We start from the raw sequence: 16,940 nt of genomic DNA, 5'->3' as shown, positions 1-16,940 counted from the left end.
AATGTGCACAGGCTTCTGCTTACGTAATTTATTTAGCCGATGTACGGTTTCATACATCGTGCATTGCTTATGCAATTTATTTAGCCGATGTACAGTTTCGTACATCATGCATTGCTTACATAATTTATTTAGCTGATGTATGGTTTCGTACGTCATGCATCGCTTATGCAATTCATTTAGCTCAATGTGTGGTTTCACACATTAGGCCTCACTTTATGTTATTTACTTTGCTGTCACGCTGTAATGTTTACAAGCTTATGCTTTACTATATATGTATTTTATATACATATATATAACTTTATAAGGTACACATACTCCTGTCCACTTTAGATTACGCATGTATTTAAAGATGTAGATTTTCGCATTCTTGCCAAGTCTCTATTTTTAAAAAGGTTTTTACATGCAAGATTTCAAGCCCATATTATTCATTGTCTCGAAAAGAAAAACAAGTATTTGGCATTTGCATATTCGCAACCTAGTTTTTTTTCAAACCTACATAACGAAAAGACTTCAACTATGTAGCCCTAAGTGGTACATACGTCTGGTCCTCTTTTTCGGTATTCAAAATGACTCGAATATTTTTCGGCCTAAAGCACGAGACTTTGAAATTTCTAAATAAATGTTAGGGTTTCTTTCTGAGAAACCTATATCCCTCTTATCGTAGGGGTACTATTAAATGTGTATGGTATTTTAGTACTACAATGATTGGATGGGAGATTTATAGTAACCTCGTAGTGTAAAAATACATGATGATTAAAAGAAAATCACATAAATGGTGATGATCACCTTCACAGGTAAGATATTCGAGTTGATTTAAAAGATCAGAGCATGCAGAATTGGTCGTCAGTTAAAATAGAACTTGACATACCCATTCATATCTTTGGTTCCATCAAGAGAGATGATGTGATGATACAAAAACTCTAATGGACAAGTGGCCTCTAAGAAGTTCTCTCTCGGTCATTGACCGTCCTCTTAGGAGCGGACTCAACTAGTTATTCGGGGTATCAAAATACATAGAATAACAAACTCCTAGGCAATCTCAGTTGTTTCTATATTTTTCCTATGCGTACCCTCAAGATAGGTAATTATCGAAACAAGATTATCATGCTCATTTTGATTATTCTGAAATGTACGTCACGAAAGAAACAATATATATGTTAGTCTTGTTTTGAATTTTGATATTATAAGTTCGATCCATTTTATAAGGTATAGGTGATGATTAGGTCGATACGGCAGGCAATGACGCGATGATGTGATGATATTAGGATTTCACTCTTTCTCTGTTGTGTAGTTTATGAGCACATTTTAAAATTTTGCATAAGGGTTTCTTTTGAAATCCCTTTTTTGTGTAAACTTTAATTATCAAAAACCTTGTTTTGAATCTATGTAGTTTCAATGCTTATATGGAGATACAAATCTTTTGGGTAAAGGAAAGTTTGCCTCTAATATGCCTAAGATCCGTTGACTAGTTATTTCAAACACCATTTTTCGCTGAACTATCATTTTAAAACTCTGAAAAATGATTGATTGCCAAGCATTAAAATTTCTCCTAAAAGATTATGAGTTCAGAATTTTGGGGTGTTACAAAATTTTTTGTAAGATTCCTTCGATGCCTCATCTTTTGTTTTCTTTTATTTGTCGTCTTGGTCTTTTGTTTGGCTCTTGCACCTTTTATGGTAGTTGGCTACGCTTTTCTTACCTTTGTTTTATGTTGTGGTTATTTTTTGCTTTTTTGCCTTCTCTTGAATTTGCTCTTTTTGTATCTCTCTCTTCTTCAAATTTGAGTAATATTTGACCATATGCTTCCTATAGTTTGTTACGTCAACCTGGAAAAAAAGTTATTAGCCAACAACTAATTATCTTATATAAAAAAATACAATAAAATAAGACATATAAATGTGTACTTGTGTGAAATAGAGTTTCATATTTATGCTCAAGTATTTATGTATATTAATACAAATATACCACAATTGATCATGTAACAATCATATATAAAATCAACATGTATGTATGTATTGAGATTAGAAACATGTGCAAAGTAATTACTTGTTATCTTGTTGAGAAGTATCATCCATGAGACAAGTCATCCAACCATTATAAGCATCATAACCAAAGCACTATGCAAAAAAAAAAACTAGAACCCAACATTAATCATACCTAATATAAGAGAAAACCTAAGATATTATAAAATAAGTAATGAGCTCGTATTAGATTTTTGATATCTTAATATGCATTAGTTGTGGTCCCTGTGAAATTGTAGAATCTAAACTTCTTTTATTTTATAGACATTTTCCACACAACCTAATGATGATTGCTCGAGTTAAGAGGAACTAAGATTGCAGTATAAATCAAATTGAAGACATAAACACACATCACACATGTTGTAAACACAAATGTAAGTATGCAATGTTGTTTAAAGAATGTCTTGTTACATTTATTATAAGGATACAAGTTTTGGTTCTTCGAGAAAGAACAAGCCCCGCTTTCATAACATCACATTTGACCATTTGCTTTGAACAATGTTAAGCAGTTAGTCTTTATTAGTTAGCAGAAAAATATGAGGATTATCACTTTAGATACTCATTAAGAAATACAAGATAACATAAATGGTCTTTGTCAATTTTGTTTATACTGCAATATCTCGATTGTACCTAGTTATGTCATTTGCCCTACAAGGTTGGATGCTATCCAAATTACTACAGTGAAGATCAATGACATTGATTTGTTAACATAGTTTCACATCTTCTGCAATGATTCTCTTATCATGTACAACATCAAATGTTCAAGAAAGTTCTTTATTGCTTACATATCGAACAACTATATCCTTAATTAGGGGTTTCAACAACTGCATGCCCTTCGCGTGCATGTTAAGAACATCAATACTGTCTACTGTTTGGGACAATCAAATGTTCGTCAAAAAACTGAGCTTAATAAATGGTGCTTGAGATAGATGTATATTTCATCATCAATTGCTTCTTGTTTAACTTCGAAAGCAACTACTCCTTGTTTAACTTTGCTTGTATCAAGTAAACATCACTACTAAAGTTACAATTTGTGACTAACACTATAGATCTCTAATTAAGGTAATCAAACCTATGGTATTGTACTTTAGCCATTTTACAAGCCATCATTAATTGACTAAACCAACCACACAATATACCATTCATCTAATAAAAATAACATACAACAAAAAGGTCATCCATATATTATTCATACATTCAATTAATAAAACTACCTACAACAATCACTCTGAAAACTAACTATTTACAAAAACCCTAACCCTGATTGAATGCTTGTGAATTGTCAACCTCAATCCCATCATGCTAATTAGATGCATGTGCACAACCAACCCTAACCCATTACCTCAAGACAAAAATATCAAATATTAAATAAAAGACAATAAAACAAATATAAATTGTCTACAACACTAATATACAAAAACTATAAAAATAGTAAATCTTAAATGAAATATTCAGTGCCAAATATTAAATAAAATACAAGCAAACATATATAATTCTTTCATGGCAATAACCAAACACAAATACTATGAGGCCATAATCAATATATATATATATATATATATATATATAAGAAAACAATGTATATATAACTCACTTTTTGACCTAATTAAACGAAGTTGAATAAAAGGATGTCACAACCTTGTTGAAAAGCTGCAAGATGATTTTGTATGAATCAATACAAAGGGAAGAGATAAAACAATTAGGGTTCTAGAGGAAAAAGGGTTAGGGTTCTAGCGAAAAACAAACAAACCGCAATGTCTTTATATATGAATCATCAAACATGTGAAGGTTACTAACAATCACAATAGGTATTTATGAATAATGTCAACAAACATTTACATGTATGTGGGGAGTATTTAGTTAAAGGAGCATCACATGTTTTCTTCACGAAGGTCATACTATATTTGCGAAAGTCGTATTGTATTTGCGGATGTTGAATCATAATGCGAACATTAAAAGCATTCATAACAGGCATTTGCGAATGTCAGCATACATTTATAGACCTTCTTAAAGAGTATTTAGTTAAAGAAGGTTCACAAGTTTTCTTTGTGAATGTCGTATTGTATTTGCAGCAGAGTGTGAAAGTCAGATACATTCATAATAGGTATTTTGTGAATGTCATGCATTTGCAAACCTCCTCGAGAAGTATTTATTTAAGTGAGGTTTGCATGCTATCTTCGTGAAGACTGTATTGTATTTAAGGATGTTTGCATCATCTTCTTTTTTATTGGCAGGTTGCAAACTTCCTACATCGTACTTATATGTCATGTGAACTTCAATAGGTTTGCATGTACCTAAGGCAAAAATGTCTTACAAAAGTTGAGAATTAACGATTTTGAATACGCTAGAAATTTTGTCAACTTTATAGGTATTTCGGAAAGCATGAAGGACAATGTGATTATTTTCTGTTCATAAAAAATGACACGAAACAAATGGCCCTTTATGCTTATATCCGAACTAAGTCTGACCCATTAACATTGAATCTAGGAGATTCTCACCTACATTTTCCACATGAAACAAACACGTGATTATTTTCACTCTCCATCTCACATGAAACAAACACTGCTAGAGAACATTTCACAAGAAAGACCTTTTATATTATTTTACTCTCCCTAGTTTCCCATGAGAAACTCTTTTCTCTTTTCCATGCTCGAACAAACGCCTCCACCCTAAAAGTCAACCTACCTTTCCAATTTACAAATCCCATGAGCACATCAGCATGGAAAGTCGTTTCAATATTTTTCAACTGATATTTCCTCGAAAGTGTACGATATCGCAAAATCCAGGGTCGTTTCGGAAGAAAGCTTGCAATTTCCGGATAACAAGACAAAGAGAAGAAGGGCATACGAAGAGGAACAGTCCTCTCCACTCTTAAACGGGACCTTCTTCTCTTTCTACAGGAGTGGACGACGAAGGGTGGGTTCTCAAGGAGAGAAGGCAGGTTAGCTAACCGAAACCCCAAGAAGAAGAAGAAGAAACCCTAGTAAAACCAGATGCCCTTCGCTTAGGGGGGGAATCCGGCGATTCCGACGGCGGTGTGAGGGAGAAACTCGCCATGGACGAAGAAGCTGCCGTCGACGTCTACCGCCCTTTGGAATTCGACGTTTTGCCGCCTCCGGAGCCAGCTGAGGATGAGAATGGCTTCTTGGATTCAGGTTTCCGGCCTTTCGAAGGCGTGGACTTGGAGGAGCTCGTTCCGTCGCCTGTTCGCGAAGTTGGGGACGCTGCCGTGGACGACGCACCGCTGGATGTGGAAATGGCCGTCGTCGATGTGGTGGAGGTGGTGGAGGATGGTGGCGTCCCGGAGTCGAGCCGGAGCGGGAGCGGGAAACGGAAGAGGGGGAAGAAGGGGGCGAGGGCTCAGCCGAAGGCCCAAGCGAAGAAGAACGAGGAGGAAGACGTGTGCTTCATTTGTTTCGATGGTGGAAACCTTGTGCTTTGTGACCGAAGGTACTCTTTCTCCTTTTCTTTCCCCTATTAGGGCAGGCACGCCTTTTCTTTTTCTCCAATTGTTTTCTTGTTTGTCATGATTTCTTTCTCTTCTTTTTCTCCGATTGTTTGCCTGTTTGACTTGTTTTCTTTCTTATGCTTCTTTAGGTTCTGCCCGAAGGCTTACCACCCAACGTGTGTTAATCGCGACGAGGCCTTCTTTCGAAAGAAGGGCCGCTGGAACTGCGGTTAGTCCTCTCTCTCTCGGCATGTTTATGTTGTGAACATGAATTTTTTATATGGTAGTCTGCATTTTAATTCTTCTTCTGCATGAGTAGTGCGACGAACCTTCTATTTATTCTTCTGCATTTGTCAATTGTTTGCTTGTTTTCGATGAATAGAACGGCTGTAGAGACTCTGTTTTGTTGGAATTGGAATTGCTATTTCAATCTTGATTTTTATTTTCATTTTGTAAACTTCTCTTCAACTAGATTCAGTAAGCGAGGAACAGACTTTTAACTATTAACGTGGGGGTTTAGTGTTTCTTGACCAGCAATGATAATTTGGTTGTTTATCGGATTTTTGATTGAATCAATCAACTTGACAGGAATGGCACGGGCCTAAGTGCCGTCTGTTTTTTTTTTTTTTTAATTTAGATTTGTGTGTAATGTTGGTTGGTGCTAGCATGGTGAATTGCAGATTTGTGTGTAGTGTTGGTACTAGCATGGTGACTTTTTGAGAGGGTACAATCAAAACAATAGCTTTTCAAAGCAAACCTTTATGAACAACATTTCGTTGTGAACATTGCCACCTATTTTAGGAGCGGATTACTTGTACATATACTTGTATGTGCTATTGCTATTCTAATTGGATATCAGAAATCTCCACAAGCTGACTCTATTCCCTATTCATGCTACATAGTTTGCCACTAATCACTTTGAGTGCATGTTGGCGGTATTTTCATGATTTCATATTATTTGTGCTTGAGTCTGAATAGTGGTGCTTATTACATGACCCTTGTGTTTGTCCTGGAGCTTAGTATTCTCTAACTGATGATCACATGGTATCTGGAGCTGTGGGGCTTAGGAAAATTAGTGCCAAGGGAGAGAGTGCGATATATAAGGAGTGTATGCTTATGTGTGAAACTCACCTTCCTACCATGCACAAGTGGTGACCAAAGAGTGGTGCCTAAAGAATTTCCTTGGAAGGCAAAAAACTCACAAATTTTTTTTAAGGCTATATTCTCATCCTGTTATCTTTGTGGTTTCTAGACACAAGATCTGACTTTATTGCATAAACCTGTTTCATCCTTAAATTGATATTCGGGAAGTTGAAGTTGGATATTTTTTTTTCTCTGGAGATATTTATGCTGTCCATAAGTTGGAGGCAGCAGAATGATTGGGTTCTTAAATGTCAATGCCTAGGAAGAAAGATTTAGTGAAAGGTGTCATAGTGGCATTAAAGAAAAAGGAATCTCCCTCACGGTGCATCAATCATTATTTACTAGATTGAGAGGCCTGGATTTCTTTGAGCAAGGAGAATATGTTTTTGCCACAATGCTTTAAGACTTACATCTATGCATGCTTTTAGAGTCTTTAATTAATGTTAATGCTAATAATTCAATACTATAGTCTGGAAAGATGATATGATCAAGCAAATTAGAAGGAGTCTATGCTGAGATGCTAATTGAAGAAACTCTAAAAGGAAAATGTCATGTTAATATTGCGATGCCATTGCAATTTTTTTTAAGAAATTCAATTATTCTGATGTTTTGTTTGTAATTTTAGTTAATTATTGTTATTCATTTAAAAAGAATTCTTGAGATTTCTTAAGAGAAACCATTGATTTTTCAATTTTTTGTGGACAATCCCAGCTGATATTACTGCAAGATTGATATGGAAGATTCTTCATGAATGACCTTTAAATTTGGTTTAGTCTTTTGGGACAACACAGGTGAATATGATGTGTATTTAGTGTGCATGTGCATGTGCGTGCTATAGAACCCATGCAATGCATGGGAAAATGTGAGAGGCAATTGGGGTAAGTCCATGTGGTTCTAGGCCTAAACCTACTTAAAAATATTTGTAGAGAGTTCCACATCATTAGTTCGAAGAAAGGATTTTACATGTAAAAGATGGAGAAAAGATGGCTTGCCTTCTGTTATGAATATGAATCCAACAAAATATATGAATTTGGATTGAAGAAAATCTAAAATATATGAATTTAAATCTAATTAAGATGCTTAAACAATTCCTATTTTAGATTTTATTTGATAAGAAAGTGATAGGAAGATCTGACCAAGTTTTGTCTATTTGATTTTTTTGAGAGGAAGTTTGATCCATTTTTACCTGGAAGAAGAAAAGCAAGCACATGATAAATGAAGAAAGAGAGAAAGATGAGGAGAGATATGGTTGGGGACACGTGAAAAGGGGTGAGAGAAAGAGTGGAGGTTGGAAACACATGGGCGGAGGAGGGGCAGAGGAAGAGAGAAAATAATTGTAAAGCCATAATGAAGAGAGTGAATAGAGAGAAGTTGGGGGGATATCGGGAAATGGACAGAGGTGTGTGCGTGTGCGTGCTCGGGGACATGCACTACTGCAGTGCTGTGCCTGTGCATATATATATGTGTGTGTGTGTGTGTGTGTGTGTGTGTGTGTGTGTGTGTGTGTGTGTGTGTGTGTGTGTGTGTGTGAAGCAATCACCTTTAAATGAGAAAAGGTAATACTATTTTCCCATAGTCACAAAATTCAACAATGTTTTGAATTTTTTTCAAAAAAATCACAAAAATTCCTAAACCAAGAAATAAATGTTTTAGACGTGATAAATTCAATTTATACGTAAGAAGGTAGGTGTTGCACCCATTGAAAATAAGATGCGAGAGAATCGTTTACGGTGGTTTGGACATATTCGGCGAAGGCCTAATGATGCTCCAGTTAGAAGGTTGGAGAAATGGGAAAATATATTAGTTAAAAGAGGTCGGGGTAGGCCTAGGAAGACTTGGATGGAGATGATAGGAAAGGATATGAATGCTTTGAACCTCACCGAGGACATGGCATTGGATAGAAATGATTGGAGGAAAAGGATTCATGTGGAAGACCCAAAATGAATTTCTTTTTTGGTTCATATTGCTGACCCCAATTGTTTTGGGATGAAGGCGTAGTTGTTGTTGGTTTTGTTGTTGTTATATTTAATTTTTTGTGATTTTATTGCTGTTTTTTTATAAAAACACAATAAATACATACCAACCAATCAACCATTTTAACTTGAAAGGCGATTTTGTCTTTAAGAAAAAATGTCCACCAACTTTCATGGTTCTAAAAAAGGGCGCACCTTTCAAAAAGATGGAAGGGCTTTTTGGTCAAAGAGACTCAACAGCCCTCCCTTTTTATTTTAACAGTACCCAATAGAAGGAACCGTTTCAAATATGGGGGAGAAAAGAGGGGTAGAAGACTATTTTATATCCCACCATGGGGGTACTCTCCCTTCCCCCAATCAATATGGGGCTACACTTTGCCCCAATACTAGATGTATTAAAGAAAGCATTATATTTGTCTCCATTCTCTATCAGCTACATTCGACCATGGGAGATATCTTCATCATTTCTTGAAAATGAGCAAACAAATTATAATTTTGCTGTATTTGTAAGAGTTCTTTATAACTTTCAATAATTTATAAGCTTTTCAATGTACCAAAATTTTCTGATATTTTACCGAGAAAAACCAAAAGTTGAATTTCTCCTGAGATTTTCACTTGCCAAAAAAAATCCTGGGAAGGAGATTTGTGACCATGTTTTTACCTAGAGGTGGATTTAGGTAAATCTAATGATGGTGATGAGAAATCACCTGATAAACATAAAATAAAGACTGAGAAATACAAGGAAACATGTAAGACACACACACACACAGTACAGGCTACCATGGCCAATCCATGATATGTCATGCCTGGGGCCGTTTAAGTACTGCACAAGCATAGATGTCTTTATGAATGAGGGTGGTGGATACCCGAGAATGTTGAATCCCACTTTTTTAATCCCTTACTTTTAGATAACAATTGTGGTATGTTGTGTACTCCAGGCTACTCCTGCATCAACTTTGATATATGGTGAAGATTCTCTCTCTTTGTCTCTCCTTGATGATGAATTTGTTTGGTTCAGTTAAATATTTGTCATTTTGCATTTGTCTCCATTAGATCAGCACTGTATGGCCCTTTTAGGGCTCTGTTTTGTGGAATGCCCTTTCCTTATTTGGGTTTCCAGAGTGTTATATCTGCTGTGCATCAACTGATATTGATTGTGATTCCATCTGATGCAGGTTGGCATCTGTGTAGCATTTGCTCGAAGGCAGCCCATTTCTTGTGCTGCACTTGTACATATTCTCTCTGCAAGGGATGCATTAAAGAAGCTGATTTCTTTTGTGTACGGTCAAACAAAGGTCTTTGCGTTAATTGCATGAGATTGGTTGTACTCATAGAAGATACAGACACAAGCAAGGAGCGAGTATGTTCTTGCTAACATTGATGTGGTTGGCATTACATTTTTTTTCTTGTCGTGTAAATCATATATGATGTAATAATGCAACAATAATGTGTTTTTCTGAATATTATATCTGTAATGGGCTTGTTCACTTATCATATGCTTGTGTTTGGTCCTTGCATTAATTGCATCAGAATGATTATATTCAATGAAGGTGAGTATGCAAGCAAGGAACCGGTGTGTTCTTGCTGTTATGATGTGGCTGTCATTACTTTTTATGGTGTAAATCGTATAGAATATGATAATGTAACAATAACGTGTGCTCTTTTCTGAATATTTACACATGTTGTGAGCATGTTTTCTTATCATATTCCTTTCTTGGATATAGCCTACCACTACTGCTTCTGGTGATATCATACTAATATGGACTTTCCTTTGTTTTTCAAGCTTCATTAACCAGTTGTTTAGTCAACAGCTTTCACTGAAGGGATGAATTCATATAGTGTGGACAAGCATTGATGGATCCTGAGAGCATAAGACCTTTCTGATGTCTTCTTCTTCCTGAAGATTGACTCTCAAGTGTATTAGATCTTGTTCTGCTGGAAGATACACACATATGTATATATGCATGTATGTATGTATGTGTATACATATGTATCACACACACATGTATATATGCATGCATGTGTGAATTGTATATATATGTATGTTATGTATGTGTGTATGATACATATGTATATATGTATGTATGAGAGAGAGAGAGAGAGAGAGAGAGAGAGAGAGAGAGAGAGAGAGAGAGAGAGAGAGAGAGAGAGAGAGGTGGATTTGGGACCTTTCTGGTGTAGGCTAGCTGCAAACCATTGATGGAACCCCATTTGGTGCCTCTCCTTTGAGAACTATATGTGGACCTGGGCCAATCCAAGAGTTGCAGTTTTTCTAAGTGGTTGGTATCATTAGAAAATGTTTTGACCCAGCTGTATTTGAAACCAAATTGTTTTCAGTTGGCCAATTGCTGTCAGACATGCCTTACGGTGAAGGAACCATGGATTCATCTATTCTGGTCTTGCACTATCTTCAGGAAGCTCACTACCCTGGCCCCAGTTGTTGACTTGATAAGATAGATTTAGTGGCTTCTGGATGCAGACAAAAGGTAAGAACTGAGTAGTTACATGGAAATAGCATATCTCATGGTACCATACTCACAGATATAGGTGATATTTTGAAATATCGTCATAATATCCCTGTAAATTCATAAAGCTATATTGTATTTTATTATCTAGACATGCTATTTTCTTATTTTCTGTTATTTCTATTTTTTTAAGTACGGAGTTTTCCCTCAGATTTATCAACTAAACCTATATTATTACGAGAAACTGCCTTGCTGAGATCAATATTTGTGACTGTGGTACATATTATAACGACCCCAAACTGACCTTCGAAAAATGCATATAGTTTTTTTAAAACAATTGCAGAAAACCTCTCAAAGACCATGGGCACATTACAAATTTAATATTCACAATCCATCAACCATTTCAGACATAGAATAAATTTAAACCATTAACTGAAATTTTATTTACTAAATCAAATAATGTCAATTAAGTTCCAAATAGTTTTCAAATCAAATCTATCTAATCTAATGTACGTCAGAACCCGGGCCACTAAACCATAATCTTCGTGTCCTTCAGCCAATTAGTCCTTTAATCACGGAGCGTCAGTACTTGAAAAAGATTTTTAAAAATCAGATAAGAACCGAAGTTTTCTTACGAGACCCTCTAAATTCTCAATAGTAAGAAAATAGCATAAAGTAAATCCACCATAAGTTTAAGAGGGTTCACAAGTAACATATCAAACATTTAAAGATGCATGAATTGGTGCAACATACATGAATATTTCTTAAGTTCATTTATCGATATTTTCTTTTATATGCATGTCTCTATTTAATGCACATTAGTATTTAATTTTCACTTTTTTATAAACCCGCAAATACTCAAAATGGGCAAAGTTTTTGAGGTTCAAAGTAGTTTTCAGTCGTAACTTAACACACAATTTGTATTTTAATTACTGAGTTCTACACTTGTTCTCCGACCGATATCAGGAATCATCACCATCAATCAGAACATTAGGAATCATCACATAGTGCCAGAAAAACAATAAAATCAACATCCATTGACGCCACTTTCTTGGTATACCAATAACTACAATTGAGTTAACAACACCACCCCAGACAAAGTGACTGAAAGTTCTCTACAACCGTGATTGAAAACATGAACACATCGGGTTCTTGGGGACAACAAATGCGCATGATGTTTAGTATCCTTACGGTTCTACATGACCGCCATCTAAAGTTTCCACCATTTCAGAAGGACAATAGGGAAGAAAATTATTACATTGTTTGGTTTATTTTATCATCTTAATTAATTAAGAGTTCTTTACACAAGAACAATTATGCAAATCAATATGCAATAACAAATTCGGGCTTTTACTCTATCAATTCAACAATATAATTAATTCAAAAAAACCAATTTTTGATTTTTTTTTGCAATGCAAAAATCATAATTTAATATTTCGTAAGCAATACATGTTCACGGCCCTCACCGGCTCATTCGTGGTTCAAAAATTACCACAATAAGATAACATTGCAAGATTTTTTAGTAAACATGAAACACATATAATTAACCAAAATTTCATGTTCATACACAATGCATGGTGCAATCACAACAATTTAATACATGCACATTGAACCATGTGTAACAGCCTTACCGTATTGTCAAAAAGTCAAAACAGTTAAAAATTCACAGATGAATAATTGTTCAGGCTATATTTCTACTGTGAACAGTTCAAAAACGTAAATAACATATAAATACATATATGTTTTATGGCGAAGCTGTTCAATAAACAACCAACATATATATATATATATGTTTATATGTTCTATAATGCAAATCTGCTCAAGAACACAGACAACACATATATTGTTATGTTCTGTGCTGTAAATCTGCTCAATTACGTAGACAACACATCGCAGACAATATAACACATATAGCATAACACAGACAACATGATGCAAACTGCATAATGTAGACGGCATATGCAAACAACATAGTGTGGACAACATGTGTAAACAACATATGCAAACAACTTAGCGTGGACATGGTAGACAACATATGCAAACAACATAGCATAGACAACATGTATATATATATATATATATATATATATATATATATATATATATATATATATATATATATATATATATATATATATTCTGCAGCGAGTCTTATTCCAAGAACGCCGATATCACATATATATATATATATAATTCTGTTGAAATCTGTCCTGAATGCAGGAACACATATGCAGAAAATTGCAGGCATGCTGAAAACCAAAAAAAACATCAAGAATACAAAAAATGCATATTCTGTGCATGCAAAAAATTGTAGGCATTCTGGAAATCAAGAAGAGCATCAAGAACGATGAAAATACATGATTTATGCATGCAAAAAATTGCAGACATATTCAGGGATACAGAAAATCAGATTCAAGCATCAAAAACGATAAAAATTCATGTTGTATGCATGCAGAAAATTGCGGACATATTCAGGGATACAAAAAATCAGATTCAAGCATCAAGAATGCTGAAAATACATGATTTATATATGCAGAAAATTGCAGACATGTTCAGAGATGCAGAAAATCAGATTCAAACATCAAGAACGATGAAAATACATGTATGCATGCAGAAAATTGCAGCCATGTTCAGGCATGCAAAAAATCAGTTTCAAGCATAAAGAATGCTAAAAATACATGTGGTATGCATGCATAAATTTGCAGACATGTTTAGGGATGCCGGAGATCGGATTTAAGCATCAAGAACACTAAAAATATATATTGTATGCATGCAAAAATTTGTAGACATGTTTAGGGATGCAGAAAATCAGATTCAAGCTTAAGAACGTTAAAAATACATATGGCATGCAGGAATTTGCAGATATGTTTAAGGATGCAGAAAATCAGATTTAAGCATCAAGAACGCTAAAAATACATGTGTTATGCATGCAAAAATTTGCAGACATGTTTAGGGATGAAAAAAATAGATTTATGCATCAAGAACACTAAAAGTACATGTGGTATGTATGCATAAATTTGCAATCATGTTTAGGGATGCAGAAAATCAGATTTAAGCATCAAGAACACTAAAAATATATGTATTATGCATGCAAAAAATTTCAGATATGATTTCCTCTTAAACCCATGCGATTTAGGCTATGCTAAACCCTTGTTCTATCGAAAAAAGACAAGAACTCGTACCTTATGGCTGCAAAAACATGAAAAGAATAGGAGGAGGAGGAGGTGAAGAAGGTGACACCCTACTGTCTCTTTCTCTCTCTCTACTTGACATTTTGGGAGAGATAGGCTCTCTCTTATAATTCAAGAGGGACTCCTCTTTAGGAGGTGACACCCCCCTAATTAATTTGGGATCTATGTCACATGGGTGCGGGTGAGGGTGCGACACGGGTGCGGCGCAATTTCAAAAATTTTGGACACGGGGACTCGGCTATATACAACAACAACAACAACAACTACGCCTTCATCCCAAAACAATTGGGGTCAGCAATATGAACCAAAAAAGAAATTCATTTTGGGTCTTCCACATGAATCCTTTTCCTCCAATCATTTCTATCCAACGCCATGTCCTCGGTGAGGTTCAAAGCATTCATATCCTTTCCTATCATCTCCATCCAAGTCTTCCTAGGCCTACCCCGACCTCTTTTAACTAATATATTTTCCCATTTCTCCAACCTTCTAACTGGAGCATCATTAGGCCTTCGCCGAATATGTCCAAACCACCGTAAACGATTCTCTCGCATCTTATTTTCAATGGGTGCAACACCTACCTTCTTACGTATCTCTTCGTTCCGAATCTTATCTTTTATTGTATTTCCACACATCCATCTAAGCATCCGCATCTCAGCTACACTCATTTTTTGAATATGATGTCTCTTGGCAGCACAACACCGCAGTGGCTATATATATATAAGACTCGGTCAAAGTTGTGCCCATTAGGGGACATGTGATGAGTTGTGAAGGCATTCTGTACACTTTCTTCATACAGGAATAATTCACTTTTGGGCACTTTCTTCATACACTGTAATAATTCACTTTCTTCGTACAGGAAAAAACCACAAAAACTTGAGTTGTGCCCATTCTGTACTTAAAACTTGAAAGTGTACAGGTTTTTTAGTTGTGATGGGTTTTTTTCCTTACAGCTGTAGCCAAGAAAATTTAAAAAAAAAAAATTTTAAAAAAAAAATTCCAAAAAATGGACCAAAATGACCCTGGGTGCGTTGACCACACCCAGGGTCGGGTTGACCGAGTCCGAGCCGCACCCGTGTCGGTGCGTGTCGACGCGGGTGCGGCGACCTTGGAGCCGAGTCCGTGTGACATAGTTTCGGATAGAGTTCTACTAAAGGTAGAACTCTTCCTTATCATGACTGTTTTTAATATACTATATATGTGTTTTCTTTTAAATGCAACTTTTAAATTCTTCCTTATTTTAAAAGTTTATGGATGGATTATGGGTCTGGGTTGGACCCATGACCCAAGTCCAAATCCATTTGGATTTCAGCCCATATTTATGTATATGCATACATTCATGGGTATTAGTCAATATGGATCCTGCACCGTGTCGAGATACATGGGTTTTTTAGTCGATATTGGATCCTGGACCAGGTCTAGATCTATATTGATGCAACCTATATATATATAAGGATCTTGTCAATGGGCCCTGGACCATGTCCAGACCCATATTGATGTCAGCACATATATAACAATATATTATTTTCAATTTTAGACATAAAATATATTTATTTAATTAAAAATTGTATTTATAAACTTGAAAATATAGGCAAAATTATGAAATATTACACATATGGGTGGAGTGAAAGAATTTCTGAAGACCTTTACACTGGTTGAAGTTTGGTTCATTCAGGGATCCAAGTGGCTTATGGATATGAGCTAAAGAGATATGGCCTGGCTGTGACTGATCGTTTTGGTAACATCACCTAGGGTTTCTCTTCTTGTCGACTCTCCTACTCTTTAGTAAAGCTTGTTTCGTTCAAGAAACAAATTTAGGTAGTTGTACAGGTGTTAGCAAATGCTTTTATTTCTTTTTGATTAATGTCTTCCTGTCAATTTAGAAAAGGAAACAGAGGGAGAGGATAGGAAAGGTTTTTCACTAGTCCTTGTGAAGCTAGGATTGGATGTCATCACCATTATCTATCTTAACCATAACAGTGTGTTCTCAGAGGAGTCCAATACTTTCATTATACTGCACATCTGGGGTTACATATCTGCCTATCAAAATTCACTTGATCAGTGTTTGTGAACAGGTGCCGTAGTTTTCGATACTTTAAGTTTACCCAACATTGCAGTTATAACTACACTTATGGCTACTCACTTCAGCAGTTTCTCCTTGATGCTTAAGGGCTATTACCAGAGTTACCGGAAGCGCCTAGGTAAAAGGGGAAGCACGCTTCCCCGAAGCGCGAAACGTCACGCTTCCGAAGCGTGCGGGGGAAGCGCGCTTCCCATCACACTTCCTCCACGCTTCCCCACTTTTTTTCAATTTTTTTGTATTTTTTATTTTTTATTTTTATTTTTTTCGCTTCTCCCTTGCTTCCTAGGTCGCTTCCGGTTCGCTTCTTAGGTCGCTTCCGAGACGATTCCCGACTCGCTTCTAAGTGGTCCCACGTTTCCCGCTTCCTAAAATTTTGAAAGTGCCTCGCTTCCTGCTCCCACTTCCTCAACTGGCAACCATGGTTATTACTTGTTACCCTTCTCCATTATCACTTTGAAACCTAGTTTCCATCCTTGTGGGGGAAAAGCATGTCCACCAGAAAATTATTTGCACGTAATGGATGCTGTATTACCTGTAAGAAGCCTTCTTCCATATTAATATTTAGAAAATTATCACAGATATAGGCAACATTTTGAAAATATTGACTTTATAAATCTTT

At 35.7% G+C, this 16,940-nt stretch overlaps 1 protein-coding gene across 1 annotated transcript in view; it reads left to right on the top strand.

Annotated features, from left to right (window-relative positions):
* The first annotated feature begins 4,796 nt into the window (after nt 1-4,796).
* LOC149818073 (uncharacterized) overlaps nt 4,797-16,940 on the top strand; it is a 35,934-nt gene continuing 23,790 nt past the window's right edge. Inside the window, exons 1-3 of the mRNA XM_089986420.1 lie at nt 4,797-5,471; nt 5,619-5,698; nt 9,761-9,945. Coding sequence (XP_089842546.1) covers nt 5,077-5,471; nt 5,619-5,698; nt 9,761-9,945 — 660 coding nt within the window. The 5' untranslated portion in view covers nt 4,797-5,076. The remainder of the gene's footprint in view (nt 5,472-5,618; nt 5,699-9,760; nt 9,946-16,940) is intronic.

Source organism: Nuphar pumila, chromosome 13 (assembly GCF_984573655.1).
Source record: "Nuphar pumila chromosome 13, dmNupPumi1.hap1.1, whole genome shotgun sequence".
Taxonomy (NCBI): domain Eukaryota; kingdom Viridiplantae; phylum Streptophyta; class Magnoliopsida; order Nymphaeales; family Nymphaeaceae; genus Nuphar; species Nuphar pumila.
Note: the sequence above shows the minus strand (reverse complement) of the source record. Positions and strands in the feature narration are given on the sequence as shown.